Here is a 14389-nt window from a genome sequence, read left to right on the forward strand (position 1 = left end):
AAATATCTAGCTCCAGACCTTTAAGATTACAGCATACATTTGCTTTTTGTCATCAGGCAGTGACAACTTTCAACAGGAAGCCCACAGAATAGTGTGGGTTTCCCTGTTGGGGGAATCCAGAGAATAGACACCAAAGAGATTAGGAGTGGGTTGCTGTAAATGTCAAACCTCTTCTTATTACAAAGATTAAGTGATCTTTTGTTGACTAAAAAAGCTGGGTTGTTTTCTGAGGGAAGAGGGAGTGGTAAGGGCTATTCAGGTAGGACTGTATCTGTATTGAAGGACAGTCTGAAAAGCACAACTACAATGGCTTGAAGCTGCCTCTTCCAGAGCTATTATTGGTAAAATTGAGCAAGTTAGTGTAAAATCCTTCCCTAGACTTTGGTCTTGAGTGTTTAATGGTCAGTTGCTTGGTAGCCTGAACTGTGAACTCCCCCAAGCTGTTCTTCAACCAACAGGTCTGGTAACCCAAGCCGGTGGTAGCTAGGGCTTGGTAACAAGGGACTGGCATTGCAAATGCACACACAAGAGTTTCTCATTAATACTTTGAGGAAGATAAAGGGGTTGTGTTGCCCTTTTATTATACCCACTGTCTTCCTTGCCAGTTTTTTATTTTGTTCTGCAGCAGGCTGTGGTCTGAACTTTCCTCTCTCAGCCACTGTTGAGCTGTCCCAAATCAGTGAATATTTTGCTACTGCACTGAAGAGATCCAAATACTGGATGGGCATGGCCTTTGCCTTTTTTTCGTGTGATTGACACCAAAGATGAAGCCCAAAGGAATCATGGGAGAAGGGCTTGCTGTTCATGGTCACTGTGTTCTGGGGTGGACACCCAGACACAGCGAACTGAACTGAGATCATCAGTTTAATTCAGACTGAGTAATTTTTGCTGCTTAGCAAGCCATGAAGACCTTCATGTGTGACTACTAACTCCATGGGTTAACCACTCTGTACATAGAAACCGTTCTATTTTCATGTAGCATCTGTTTGACTACCACTGAGTCACCTCTAGTTCAAGTCCTATATTATGATTATTGAGGCTACATGCTTTTCCATTGCTGCTATGATTTTAACACCACGGAGTCTGGAATGTAGCCATGCAAAATCTGCACTTTGTTACACTGTGGTGGGGAATTGCGGGGGAACTGGGAAATGAGCACATTTGCTTGAATGACTGTTGGAAAACTAGCCTCAATGAATAAAAAAAGACAGCTGGGGATAACAATTAACTGGATGTAAAGCTCTGCTTTCTTGACAAGGAACATGATCCCTGTATGGCATCTGGAAGCACTTACACTGCAGGAAAACTTACCCCTAGGGCAGAAGTTCAATTATGGGCTTTGTGCAGCTATGAAATACCCACTCTGGGTAGTCTTGTGTATTCAAAGATTATAGCCATTTATCCTTTTACCCGTTGGATATGTACCAGGCTTCTTTAGGAAACAAGTGCTTCTATTTAATGAGGTGTTTTGCACAAATAGCTGAAGCAGGTAGATCTATTTGTACACTTATTTTCTTCAGCATAAAAGAATTGAGCAAAAATCACTAGGTATTCCAAGCGTTTAGAATATCGTCATCAAAAGAAACTTCCCTCGCGCCCAGCATGCAGGGTGATTATATCCTGTTTGATCTGTTGCTGAAGAGCTTGCACACACCTGTATACTTGCAAAACAGACAGGGCAGGAGAACTTTGCTGCTCAACCAGGACATTTTAAAGAGTGAATATGCAGGATACTGAACTCTGATTTAAGGTGTAAGTGTGAACACAGAATAATAACATGGATCAGGGGTTTGATCATGGGTGAGTCTCTTTCCCAATCTGAATCCAGCTCTCGCATGGACTTACTCTAAGCCAACAGCTGTTCGGACGCCTGCATGAAATAACTGGGTCAATAAAATCTATGACAGTGTTTGCTCCGATCAGTCAGTTATCACTTTGCCTTCAGAGGGATAAATCAAATTCCCCTTCATAACTTGCAGCTCTCTTCCCTCCACTCCACCTTAATAAGCTGTTTATCGTGGTTCAGATCTTAGATGTCAGAGTTGACTTTCTTCAGCCAGGATATCATCCTGTTTCCTCATTGCTTTAAGTCTTTGTGGCTTACTTTGGAATAGTTGACTTAATCACTGTACATTAATAAATGCTACCTACTTAAATCAGACAGAAGAGTAACTGCAATTATTGCCTAGGTTTAAATCTTTAACAAGCAAGCTAAACACATTCCACTAAAAATAGTTCACTTGGCAGAGATTCAAGTTGGGGGCTCTCATAATATTTTCAGCTTATTGCATAGCACATTCATGCTATCAAATTAAAAGCAAAGATATGAACGTCACTGCTGTCCCTCTTTTATTACAGATATGGTTGCCCTGAATTTCTACTGTCTTTGCAGCTGATAACATACAAAACTGTCATTTTGATCTACTGGTATTTTTGCTTACTCTTTATGCTGGGGAAAATGAGCCCCTGAGATGTGCTGCAGAGGAGAATGAGAGCCCTGGTCAGCAGGGAGCCAGGGAGCAATGATGTAGGGTCCGTTTGGATGAGAGGGGTGAGTCGCTTTCTCAGCCTTGTCCCACTGTTATTCCATTGATTCCACTGACATTACTTGTCATCCTCTCTGGAGTGAATGAGAGGGAAATAAGATTCAGGTCACTGTAGATGTACTAGCTCTGAGATTCTTCCCTGTGACTTCCAACTTCAGAGAGGTAGCCAAAATGCAATTATTTATAATGGTCCTCCCATATTCTTTCAGTTCTTTATATAATTTATATCATTTGCCAGCTAAATGGCTGAAGGCCAATGGCTGATGGCAAAGGATGGCCCTGCAGGTGACTGACTGGGGTCTCTCTTGCTTCCCTGATCAGTGGGTGACAGTGTCATTGATTTGATTTCTCCATCACACCACTGAGTGGATCATCTAAGTGGCCCCAACAGAAAAACAAACACAATAGCATTCTTGTCTCCATGGCAGTGCTAAAGGCCCCTGTTTCGTGTTTGTGATATTATGGCAAGCAGCCTGTATTGAAGTAGGGGTGGCATTTGGGGCTGAGGATGTAAAAGCTTATAGTCATGCCTGTAGTTCCTGGAACATGAACCTCACTCCTGACTTTTATTGGTGCGGTGGAAGAGAGCATCCTGGGAGGCTGCATCTGCACAGAGGGCAGAATTTCTGGGGAGTGAGAGAAGGAGGAAGGTGGTGTCACATGCCATAAGGATTTGTAATGAGTTTATCTTCCTCCATGGGAGAGACGTAGTTTCAGTTGTACCACCAAGAAATGTTGACCGTGCTTTGTGTAGCCAATCAGCTTGTGGTCTCCCAGCAGAGGCTGATCAGAGGATGATCACAGCCTGTGAGTGGCTTAGGTGGGGAGAAGAGCTCTGATGAGGTTGTTTCCATCTGGCTCTACAAATGTCTCTCATCTTACAGTTGCTTTTACATAGAGCTGGGCTCAGGGACTGAGGGCTGGCAGGAGGGTGCTGGGTCAAGAAGGAGAAGTTGCAAGAAGCAGTTTGGCTTTTCTGTCAATCCCAGGAGGGAGGAGGTAAGATTTTTGGACAAGCAGTTGTGGTGTGGGAACCTGTATGTGGGACTCTGCAGCAGACCCTGGGATAGGGTGAAAGATGGGTTTTGTTTATCTGCTCTGAGAAAAGGATTGTGAGAGAGTCCCTGTGTGAAGAGGACACACCAGCTATCTGTGAGGAAAGGCATAAAGCTAGAGGATCTGTATGGCCATGTGGCAGGTGCACCCACCCTGATAAAGGCCAAAACTTCTCGACTGCTGAAAGGAAAGGGTTAAAACTAGAAGCCATGGCTTGGGGGCCGAGCTAGCCAGCTGCATGGTGACTGGAGTCATGTATCAAGAGTGCCCCAAGTCACGTACCCCAGCTACCTGAGCCCGCCAAAACCACCTCAACCAGTGAAACCCCTTGGTTAAGAGGTTTCCAGACTGCTGATCATATATGACCATGAGCCCTGATCTGACCTAGGGTATAAATGGAGCCCTGCTGGAGGGCAAATTGAGCCAGTCTTCCTCGGAGCAGTGGGTCTGCAGTTGGGGACTCTCCCCGTGGGTTGGGATGCCGCCCATGGAAACTCCTGCAGGTTGAGAGCCTCGCCTTATCGGTGAGTGATTGTGCATTTTGAGTCATCATTCTAAGCTTAGATTTGGTTATAGTTCGTGTAGTGATAGTTCCCAACTGACATCCTGAACCTGTCAATAAGTTGCGTTTGTCGCAGTGTTTACAACCTAATATTCCTGTTTAATCTGGCTATGATATCTCAATACAACATATCATTCCTGTTCAATTTGACTGTTACATTGTGATATCATTAAAGAAAATTGACTTTTAAAATATATCGCTATCTGTCTAGTGTTTCTGAGACTTTAATTGGCATAGTTGGCAAGATGTCGATTGAGGAACTATTACAGAGGCACGGCTGTGCCCCTTCTGCCCCGGTACTCGCCTGGGTGAAGGAGAAATGGTACGACCCAGCAGTGGTTGTGGAGAGACCAGAACAATGCCATGGTAAACATCAGGATGGCAAGGGAAAAGGAACTGTGTGTGCTATCCTTGGCATCTGCCTAACTCAGGCACAAGATCATTACCAATATTTTGAAAAATTAGAGGAAAAAAATCTAAAACAACAACTAGAGATAGACAGTCTAAAGCTCAAACAACAACTAGAGATAGATGGTCTAAAGCAAAAGCAACAGCTAGAGGTAGACTGTCTAAAAAATAAATTAAAGAGAGGAGCGTAAGCGTTTGTTAGAACAAAGGATCAAACTCATGCTAGCACAAGCAGAAAAGCCCAGTTGTCCCAATCCGGAAGTTGATTATGGGCACGGACCCGGAGGAATGGGATGGGGACATCCGGGGAGACCCCAATGAAAATGACTCTAGAGAGCTGGAGGAAAGGGCCTCCGAGGAGGTGGAGGAATTAGAAGAAAAGAATGTACGGCCACTTATTAAGACAGAGAGACATACGGGCCCCCATGGCAGCAACCCCTGCGCTACCATTTGCACGACCCCCTGGACAGGACCCGAGCTTAGTGAACTCCAAGCCAGGTTTTCGTGCAAGCCAGGCAAAACCGAAACTGAGAAACTGAATATTTGTGGAGAATTTCTTTGACGGGGGAGATCGGATACTGTTAATTAGCGGAAGGAGTGCAAAAAGCCGCTTGTGTTCAGGCAATGTATGAAAGGGGGCAGCAAGCAATACTGATGGCTGCACTGGTCGACCCCAGCCACCTTAGACGTCTCATTAGGGGACTACCGGATGCTTTAAAAATACATGTCCAGTCCCTCAGAGAAAGGATTCAAGGGACCATAGAATGTAACCAGCGGGACCCCAAAAATCCAGAGCATATACTTACTTGTGGGGAAGTGCTGCACTGTATAGTTACTCACAGGCGTGAGATGGGGTGGAGTGATCTGGGTGGTGGTGCAGACAGAAATAAGCAGATCCGGCAAACCAGTCGAAACACTCCTTTTGAGCAACACCTCCCCACACCCGAAAAACTGAGCCCTCATGAGGGAGGTCTGAGAAAGCCCATGACCGGGAGAGGAGTGATCTCTGGCAAAAGGCATTAGTGCTATGGCCACCTCGAACAATGCTGCACGAACAGCCTACCAACCACATCCAGTGGCTAGTGACATTGCTAGAGGGGAAAGATAAGGGCCTGGGAAGCAAAGAGGCAACCGCCCCTCCTCACCACCCTACCGCCAACCCTTTTGCACCTCTGCAAGAGGAACTAAACAAACTCAAAAACCAGAGATTGCGGCTTGGGATTTGGGCCACCCACTCTGCATGGTAAATTCCTGCAAATGGTCCGCTGATAAGGAACCTTATATACATATCCCCATTGGCCCAAGGCGAATAAGTTTAGAATTCTTAATTGATACAAGGGCCCAAATTAGCGTTCTAAACAGACAACAAGCTGATGAGTTAGGAATCAAACCATCAAGAAAGACTATAAACATAATAGGTGTGACGCAGAAAAATGTCCCATAGCTCAAACTCAACTCTGGCTACCTGGGAAAAAGAGAATGATGGCTGTGGAAGTGGCTTTGAGTCCTTATAAGGGAAATATATTGCGATTCAATGTGCTAGCAGGTAGACAGTGGTGCCTGCCCGGCAGCAGGGTGTGGAGTTTCAGAAGCAGAGAGGCAGAAGCCGTGGACGTAAGAGTTCTGCAAACCGCTCCCACGCTACCACACTCCAAATTAACTTGTGTTCCTCAATACCCTCTGTCCAGTGCAGCAAAATTCAGTATTACTGAACTACTTGATGATCTTGAGAGGAGGCAAATTACAAGCTGTACCCAGTCTCCCTATAACTCCCCGGTTTGGCCAATCCGCAAATGTGATGGATGGTGGCGCTTAACCATTGATTACCGGAAATTGAATAATAATACGCTGGCACTGACTGTCACTGTCCCAAGCATAACCTCCATAGTGACCACAATACAAGCTGCTGCCCACCCCTGGATGGCTACCCTAGATATAAAGGATATGTTTTTCATGGTTCCTCTAAGGGAAGAGGACAAACCCCAGTTTGCCTTCACCTGGGAAGGGATGCAATACACCTTTAACTGCCTCCCACAGGGATACAAACACTATCCCACCATTGCCCACAATGCCCTGGCTAAACTCCTTAATACGGTAGAAGTGCTGACGGGCATCCATATCTATCAATAAGTAGACAGCATCTTAACTGGTGGAGATGAGAGAGAACAGGTGAGACAAACGGCTGAAGCCGTATGGGACTTGTTAACCAAGAATGGGCTGGACATGCCACCTTCCAAATGTCAAGGTCCCGGACAGGAAATTAAATTCCTGGGAGCCTGGTGGATAGTTGGAGCAGTAGCAGTGCCCGGTGACATTTTGTCCACCATAGGGAAGGGGCTAATCACAAACAACAAGACAGAGTTACAACAATTACTAGGGACACTAGGCTGTTGGAGGAAACATATACCGGGGTTTTCGGTAATTGCCCACCTACTCTATAACTTGCTGCAGAAAGGCAAGGAATGGGACTGGACCTCACAGCACACTGAAGCTCTTAACATCCTAAAGGATGAGCTTACAACCTACCAAAGATTAGGCCCCCTATACCCGCGAGACCCACTGAGGGTGGAATGGGGATTTGTTGCCCACACCTCATGTTGCAGCACGTTCCAAAAGGGACCACGGGGACCAGCTAGACCATTACTGTTCTCCACATCACTTAAGGAGACCGACTTGCAATACTCAGACAGGGAGAAGGGAGTTCTCTCCCTTACCAGGGCAATCAAAGAGGCGGAAAAATTGCGTATCTCACAGGATGTTGTAGTGCAAGGCCCTTTCCCCCTTTTAAATTTGATCCTCAGTGGATCACCCCCGCCTGAGAGTGTAGCCCCAAAGGCCACAGTTCGGAAGTGGTATGCATATGTAGAGGGAGTTAGCCAGCTACTATGCCTGAAGGAGGGCCCAGCCAAAGCTTCCAAACTGCAGCAACCCATAAACCCAGATCCAGCCCTATTAAACCAATCCTGTAAGCCCTCCCCTATTAAGGAGGCACCTGAATTCACAACTGACTCAGAAACACAGGGGGTGTGGTTCTTCGATGCATCTGCCAGACGGATAGGGTTAAAATGGCAATACAAAGCATCTAGTAGCACTAGAAATTGGTACTGGGAGGACTGTTCAGGAAGAGGGATAATGCAGTGCACAAGTCAGAGAGCTACGAGCCTTCCTACTAGCCGCCAAAAATGGTGCCACTGCTATTTATACTGATTCTTATGCAGCCTATAAGGGTGCTACTGAGTGGATATGCCACTGGGAATCTAACAAGTGGGAGATGATAGGCCATACTAAGGTGTGGAGAGCAGAGGACTGGCAGCGTCTGTTGGAAATAGGGAGATCACGACCCTTAAAGATAGAATAGGTGAAAGGCCACGTGCAGGATGAGACCCCCCACCGCTAAATGGAAGCAGCAAGTAGACTATTTGGCACGAATCAGTGTAACTACTTGTGAAAAGGAAGACTGGGATCACTTAGTCGAGTGGTTATACATTAAGCGAGGCCACTCAGGTAAAGCAGACCTCTACTATGAATGCTGATCCCAAGGCTGGCCAATATCAATGAAAGCACATGAGGCAACCATTACTCCTTGCCCACAGTGTCAAATAAGACTTAAAGCCAACCACCCAATCCAGGCTTCTCCCCAACCTATCAGACAAGGAAAGGCCTTATGGAGCACCTGGCAAGTTGACTATATTGGGCCCTTAAAACCATCCCATGGGAAAAGATACATCTTGGTAGGAGCAGAGGTGGTGTCGGGACTGACTGTGGCCGCAGCAGTTAGCACTGCTACTGGGGAACAAACAGTTCGAGTTCTGCGAGGATGGTTTAGTGTTTTACCCATCCCTGAATGTATCCAAAGTGACAACGGGTCGCACATTACGGCCACTATGGTAAAGGACTGGGCACAAGGAGAAGGTATCAAATGGGTGTTTCACGCATCGTATTATCCCCAGGCTAATGATATGGTCGAACAAACCAATGGTTTAATTGAGAAACACGCTGACGTCTCACGTCACAACTGGGATACTTTATTGTCAATAATTACTGGGGAATTACTGAACCTAATGACCAATGGAAAACAGACGAGCATTCCCTGCAATATACCAAACCATTAAATGCCACCTGGTGTATTAAACCAGATTTAATTATAGTTCGTGTAGTGATAGTTCCCAACTGACATCCTGAACCTGTCAATAAGTTGCGTTTGTCGCAGTGTTTACGACCTAATATTCCTGTTCAATCTGGCTATGATATCTCAATACAACGTAACATTCCTGTTCAATTTCGCCATTACATTCTGATATCATTAAAGAAAATTGACTTTTAAAATACATCGCTATCTGTCTAGTGTTTCTGCGACAGGCCACAGAATAAATGCATAAAACTTCAGTGCTTTAAGCCAACTTCTCTGATAAAAAATAGTATTATGGAGGTGGGAGTTACTTTTCCTTTTGCACTTTTCAGCTGTGTTATTTTCAGCATTTTGCTTGAACATCCATAGCTCGCATGTGATTTGTAGGTGATGATCTGTGTATACCATTAAAAACCAGCACAGACTTACCATCCCAGCATCCCTTTTTGTCTTCCTATGCAAGTGGAAAAGAGAGAGTGAGACTCTTGTCCACTATAATTAAATGCTTTGGGACTGAAGGAATAGAGGTGCTTTGTACCTTTTAGCTTCAGTACGTAAGGAGCCTTTGAGTCTATTTTAGAAGCAGCAACAGGATTGCAAGCAGAGCACTTCATTTTGTAAAGTGATTGTTTTAAGCACTGACTAGATCATGGAACATTTTATTATCTCTCTGGAGGAAAGAATAAGTCTAGTTACTCAGAAAAATGTCAACATGTTTGTGATTACTGTTAGTAGAGGTCTCAGATGCTCTCAGCTCACTTAGTCAGAAGAGTGAGAAATCCTATTGCGGGTGGTGGTCCCATCCCTGCGCTACTTGTTAGTTGTTCATGAGCTGCTATGTGTGAAGTGCAGCATCACCTGACTGTATTTGGTATTCCAGGAAGCCACATGGAAAGCAAGAGGACTTTTCTGTCAAGTAGGTTGATAGCTGTGGAGTTTCTTGCCACGATGAGCTGAAGAGATACTCTGAGTCAATAAAGCAACTCATGGTCTTGAAAGATTAAGTGATGGAGAGTCACTAGGATCTCTTCTTTCTTTTTCCTCCTTCATTTGTTGGCCAAACTGAATGTATTTTTAACAAATGGAGAGCAAAATGCAAAATATTTTCTTGGGGAGATTTTAATTAAATTCTGGCAACTCCTAATATATATATATATAAAGTTGTCCTGAAACAAAATCACCACTTTTTAAAACACATTAAACAAGATGTTTTGACTCTTCCTTAAAATATTTGTCAATCATTTCTGGCCAAAACTATTTGCCAAATCTGAATCATGTCAGTTCTCCAAAACACACTGTTCACTCAAAAGTTTGCCATGTTCTTGGAAGGGCTTGGTAGGTGTATCATACTCTTACTTATTCTGTGGCCACTCTCAAAGCTCATAAGAATTCCCTCTTCCATGAATAAGCCCTGGGTAAGGAAGATCTGGGGTGTTTTATCTTCTTCACAGGCTTGTTGTGGGGGTAAGGCCAAAGGTAAATCCTTAAATTCCTGAAGGAAAAGGGGAAGATTTTGGCCTTGGAATTTTACTTTATCACTGATTCTTCATTTATCCACAGCCTTATTCATTCTGCTGTCTTCAAACCGTATCAAGTACAGCGTACTGGATAACAAAACAGAATGGTGAGATAGCAGGTGCCTGGTGTCTAGTAATGGGTTCCCCACAGTGCTATAACGTGTCCTACATAAGTGCTAAACTGTCTTTGTTTCTAAGAGTAGTTGAACATAGTGCTAGTCACAGGCGGTAGTGTGAGGGATCAGGTAGATCTCAGATGCCTGTTTTCTGTGCCTTCCTAGAGCTTTTAGTTGGCCGCCTGTGCTGGGGGTTTTTTTTGGTAGGACTGAGTTTAGACTGTTACTATGCTTATGCTGCATAACAGGTCTGGGGTTCATAATCACTCAGGTAAAGTAATGGTCCCACTGCAAAATCTGTAACAGTAATGTCATACTACAATACCTGTTATTATGGGCCCAAAAACTCTCTGGGAAGACTCTTGGTTAGAGGCCAGAGAGACCAGATAGACCACTGCTGCGAATGAGACAGGAGGCAGAGAAAGCTGCTCTCACTGGATGTCAGCAGAGTCCTGAGCCCAGGATAGGAGAGGGCTATCCAGACTGCTTCACTTTTCTTGGATGCAACATTTCCTAGTTCAAATGCTCTTGACTTCTTTGGGGAAAAAAAAAAAAAAAAAAAAAAAAGGTGTTATAGCAAATCTGATGGCAGTACGTTAGAGTTTTCAAATAAATCAGGCTGAGCAGCCTGGCAGTGTGCACAGGTGAGGAAAACTAGACTTTGTTTCTGCTTCTCTTTTCCTCCTAGACCGCATCAATTTAATTTGAGTGACAACAGGCTGACCTCAGGCAGGCCAGTCATCGAGTGGGATTGCTGCCTTGCCCTGCTTGAACTCAGGAGCACAGGGAAAAGGAAAGCAGGTGATGCAGCGCATTGTGTTGTAGTCAGTGTCTGGTTCAAGCCTGTGAGAAAACGATGAAATGCAACTAGACATCCCTTCTCTCTTGTATCTTTGGAGAGAGGAAATCAATTGGGGGAAGAAAAGATAAAAAACCTAATACACTGAGCTGCAGCTGAGTCCATTCCTTCAAGAAGAAGGAATCCAAACACAGCATCTCATCTAAACCAATTAAGAAGCTAAAAAGTAAGTGGCATGGCCTGGGTTAATAAGTCCGGTGATGAAGTGTGCCCACTTATGCATAATAAATGGATTTTTGTTGTCTTAGCAACAGCCTGTAGATGTGTTATCCATCAGGGGAACAGTCTGTTTTGATGTTGTCAGGGTGACAAGCTGGCTACCTGTCCATGTTACTGCTGATCTTCTCCAGCACTTCAGTTCTTTAGCTGACTACTCTATGCTTATGCATGAGATGTTTTAAGAGCTGTCTCTTGACTGTACACTGAGCATTGCTATTTCCAGCTACAGCATTCATCCCATCAGCAAGCTCATTGAACCAGCGCTGTCTTGCCCAGTGGACTGACTTGAACTGACTCATCCAGGGCAACACAGGAGTTCTCACTTCTGCTAGTCCTGCATGCGCTAGGAAAACTGCTCCACAACATGCTCTCCTTTATATCAGCAAATATAAGAAACCTTTATGATGAGGAGAACCTAGGAAAGCTAACACAGCATAAAAAGTGCATGAACTCTGCTTCTGGAGCAAAGCTTCACAGGTCCTGTCGTTAGCCCAGTTCCCACATCAGTGTTCTTGAGTTGGTTCCTGCAGATGACAATCTGACTTAGTGTCTCTACTCATTTCAAGGCAGCCTGAACTCTTGCGGACTCAGGATTCTTATGGGCAGGATTTCAGGTGTAAGCCCAGGGGCTCAAGGTAAGGTCAGCTCTAACCTAGAGATACAGAAAACTTTTGCTGCTACTGGAAGTTGTCCTTTAACCCCATCTACAGGCAAAGTCACAATCCCCTGGCCTGTCTCTGAGCAGCTCTGAGAGAAATGATTGTTTCCTCTTGAAACCATATGGAAGCTGCTTTCCAGTGAATTTTCTCTGGTGCTTTCTGAGGTTTCCCCAAACAGCAAGGCAGACTCCTTTTAGAACATGACACTTCTGTCAGCAAGATTGAGCCCCTGGCTCATTAGGCTGTCAAGGTTCCTAATGTCACTTGGCTATTCTTTAAAACAAACAAACAAAACTCAAAACCAAACAAAACCCTCTCAGTATTGATAAAACCTGATGTGTTGACAGTACTGGAGACTGTCACCCTCCAACCAAATAAATTTATGCTGGTGGTAGCAAAGCAGACCCTTCTGCCTTTTGTACCTCATCCCTGGTTTATAGGTTGAGCTGCTCTGGTGTCATGGCTCAGCTGGTCATCCAGCTTCCTACCGAGGCAGCCGACAGGGACCAGTTATGCATGTGGTGGGAGCTTCTGCTGGGGAGAGCTGGGCATTAGTGATAGAAACAGAGCTACTAAGTTGGAACAGCTGTCAGATCCATTTCTAAGTGTGATGATGGGCAGGTATATAGTTGTGCATTAGTGCAATGAACTGAATTTAAATGGGTGTCCTAGGGTCGAAAGCTACATTAGTGACCTGAGTTGCCCTTATTCTAATCCTCTGTTTGTTTCAGTCTCTCTTGTTCCTGTCATTATGCCAATATGACGTAGCTGAAGCTGGGGAGGAGGCAGAGATCAATCAATACCTAAAATCTATGTTTCTGCTGGGGAAGAAAAGAAACAAAATTCACAAGTTGGATGATTCTTTCTCTAGCAAATGGACTCAAACTGTTAGGAAAGAAAAAAATGTTTGATACCTTTCTAGGTAAACACTGGATGTTCTTGAGTATGAAAGATCCAGAGGAGTGAAAGTAGATATCTCCTTACTTCAGAGCTTTATCTAATCAGCATGTGAATCTGTGAGACTTCTCATCCCAGAGCAAAATATGAGGCTCTGTCCTAAGAGTGGAAAATTGTTTTAATTGGTAACTTGGTTTTTCAGCGATGAATCTTAAGGTGTCTGGAAAAGCAATGATAAGGGAAGAAGAAATGCTGTGGGTTACAAATGACCTCTGATAGGTAGGAATGCTTATCTACGGAAGCAAGTGTCAGATGCTAGAAATGCTGGAAACATTTCAGCCTGTTTAGTAAGTGCCTTCATCATGTGGGTCAACACATGGGTCAAATGCCATGTGACTACTGATAGATCCACATCTCTGGGAGATGGAGTACCTAGCACAGCATAAGCTCTGTTGATAACACGGTTTGCTGAACCTTCAACCATGGATCTGTTACTGTGCTTTCCATGCAGTCTTACTTAAACCCAGAAGGAACCCTTTGCTCTTCTTTTCAATATCTTCTGCTAGTGATTGATTTATACTGGATACTAATGCAAGAAAAAAAGCTTCCTAGATGCTGATTGCTGCCTCAGGGTTTAGAGTGCATGAGAAGCCCAATGTTGCATTCTAGAGTGAATTATAAGCTTTGCCGTAGGTTAGCTTTCCCTAGGTACATGATTTTCTTCTAGACATCTGTTCTTGGCTCATCTGTGTCTGGCTCTGTTTGGGACTACTTGGAGCAGGTGATTTTATAATTGCCCTGTATTTGTCATTTCCCCCAGCTCTGGATTAGCCTGGTGAATGTGAGAAGTGACAGAAAGAGAGGACCAAGAGGTTAAGCATGGGACTAATCTGATAAGTTGTTACCTCTGTCATTAACCTGCACTCTTGGGCAGTACTTGGGGCAAGAGCCTCAGCAGGCTTCCAGTTGCATAAGGAGAGGCCTAGGTTGTAGGTGTTTCCAGGCAGGGCTGAGCTGCTTTCTTAGCAAATCACTTATCTAGAAAATGAAAGGCTCCATTCAGCTGCCTAAGCACAGACATCAAGGGCCATTTTAGGATATCCATCTGACCTCTGGCTGCCTCTCAGGAAAGGTCCAGGTCTTTTCCCTCATGGATCCTGTTTCATAGCTATCAACTTTGTAGAGACGTCTTGATATATTTTAGGGCATTGAGGTGGTATGACATGCCCAGAGGTTCTGACATGAGTGCTGCTTATGTGCTGGGGGAGGATCAGTAGTAGTTCTGCATTTGACTTCTACCATCTAGTGTGCTGATGCATCTGGAGTGACAGAGACCTGCTTAAAATCCCCGAGGGACTCGAACACAACTGCCCCTTCACACAGGTCTGCCATAGAAGCAGACAGCAGGAAACTCTGGATTT

At 44.6% G+C, this 14389-nt stretch overlaps 1 protein-coding gene across 1 annotated transcript in view; it reads left to right on the forward strand.

Moving 5' to 3' along the window:
• The first annotated feature begins 4840 nt into the window (after nt 1–4840).
• The window catches only part of LOC127016523 (deubiquitinase DESI2-like), a 55712-nt gene continuing 46163 nt past the window's right edge, over nt 4841–14389 (forward strand). Inside the window, exon 1 of the mRNA XM_050897065.1 lies at nt 4841–4957. Within this exon, the coding sequence (XP_050753022.1) occupies nt 4841–4957 (117 nt within the window). The remainder of the gene's footprint in view (nt 4958–14389) is intronic.

Source organism: Gymnogyps californianus, chromosome 5, assembly GCF_018139145.2.
Source record: "Gymnogyps californianus isolate 813 chromosome 5, ASM1813914v2, whole genome shotgun sequence".
NCBI classification, from domain to species: Eukaryota; Metazoa; Chordata; class Aves; order Accipitriformes; family Cathartidae; genus Gymnogyps; species Gymnogyps californianus.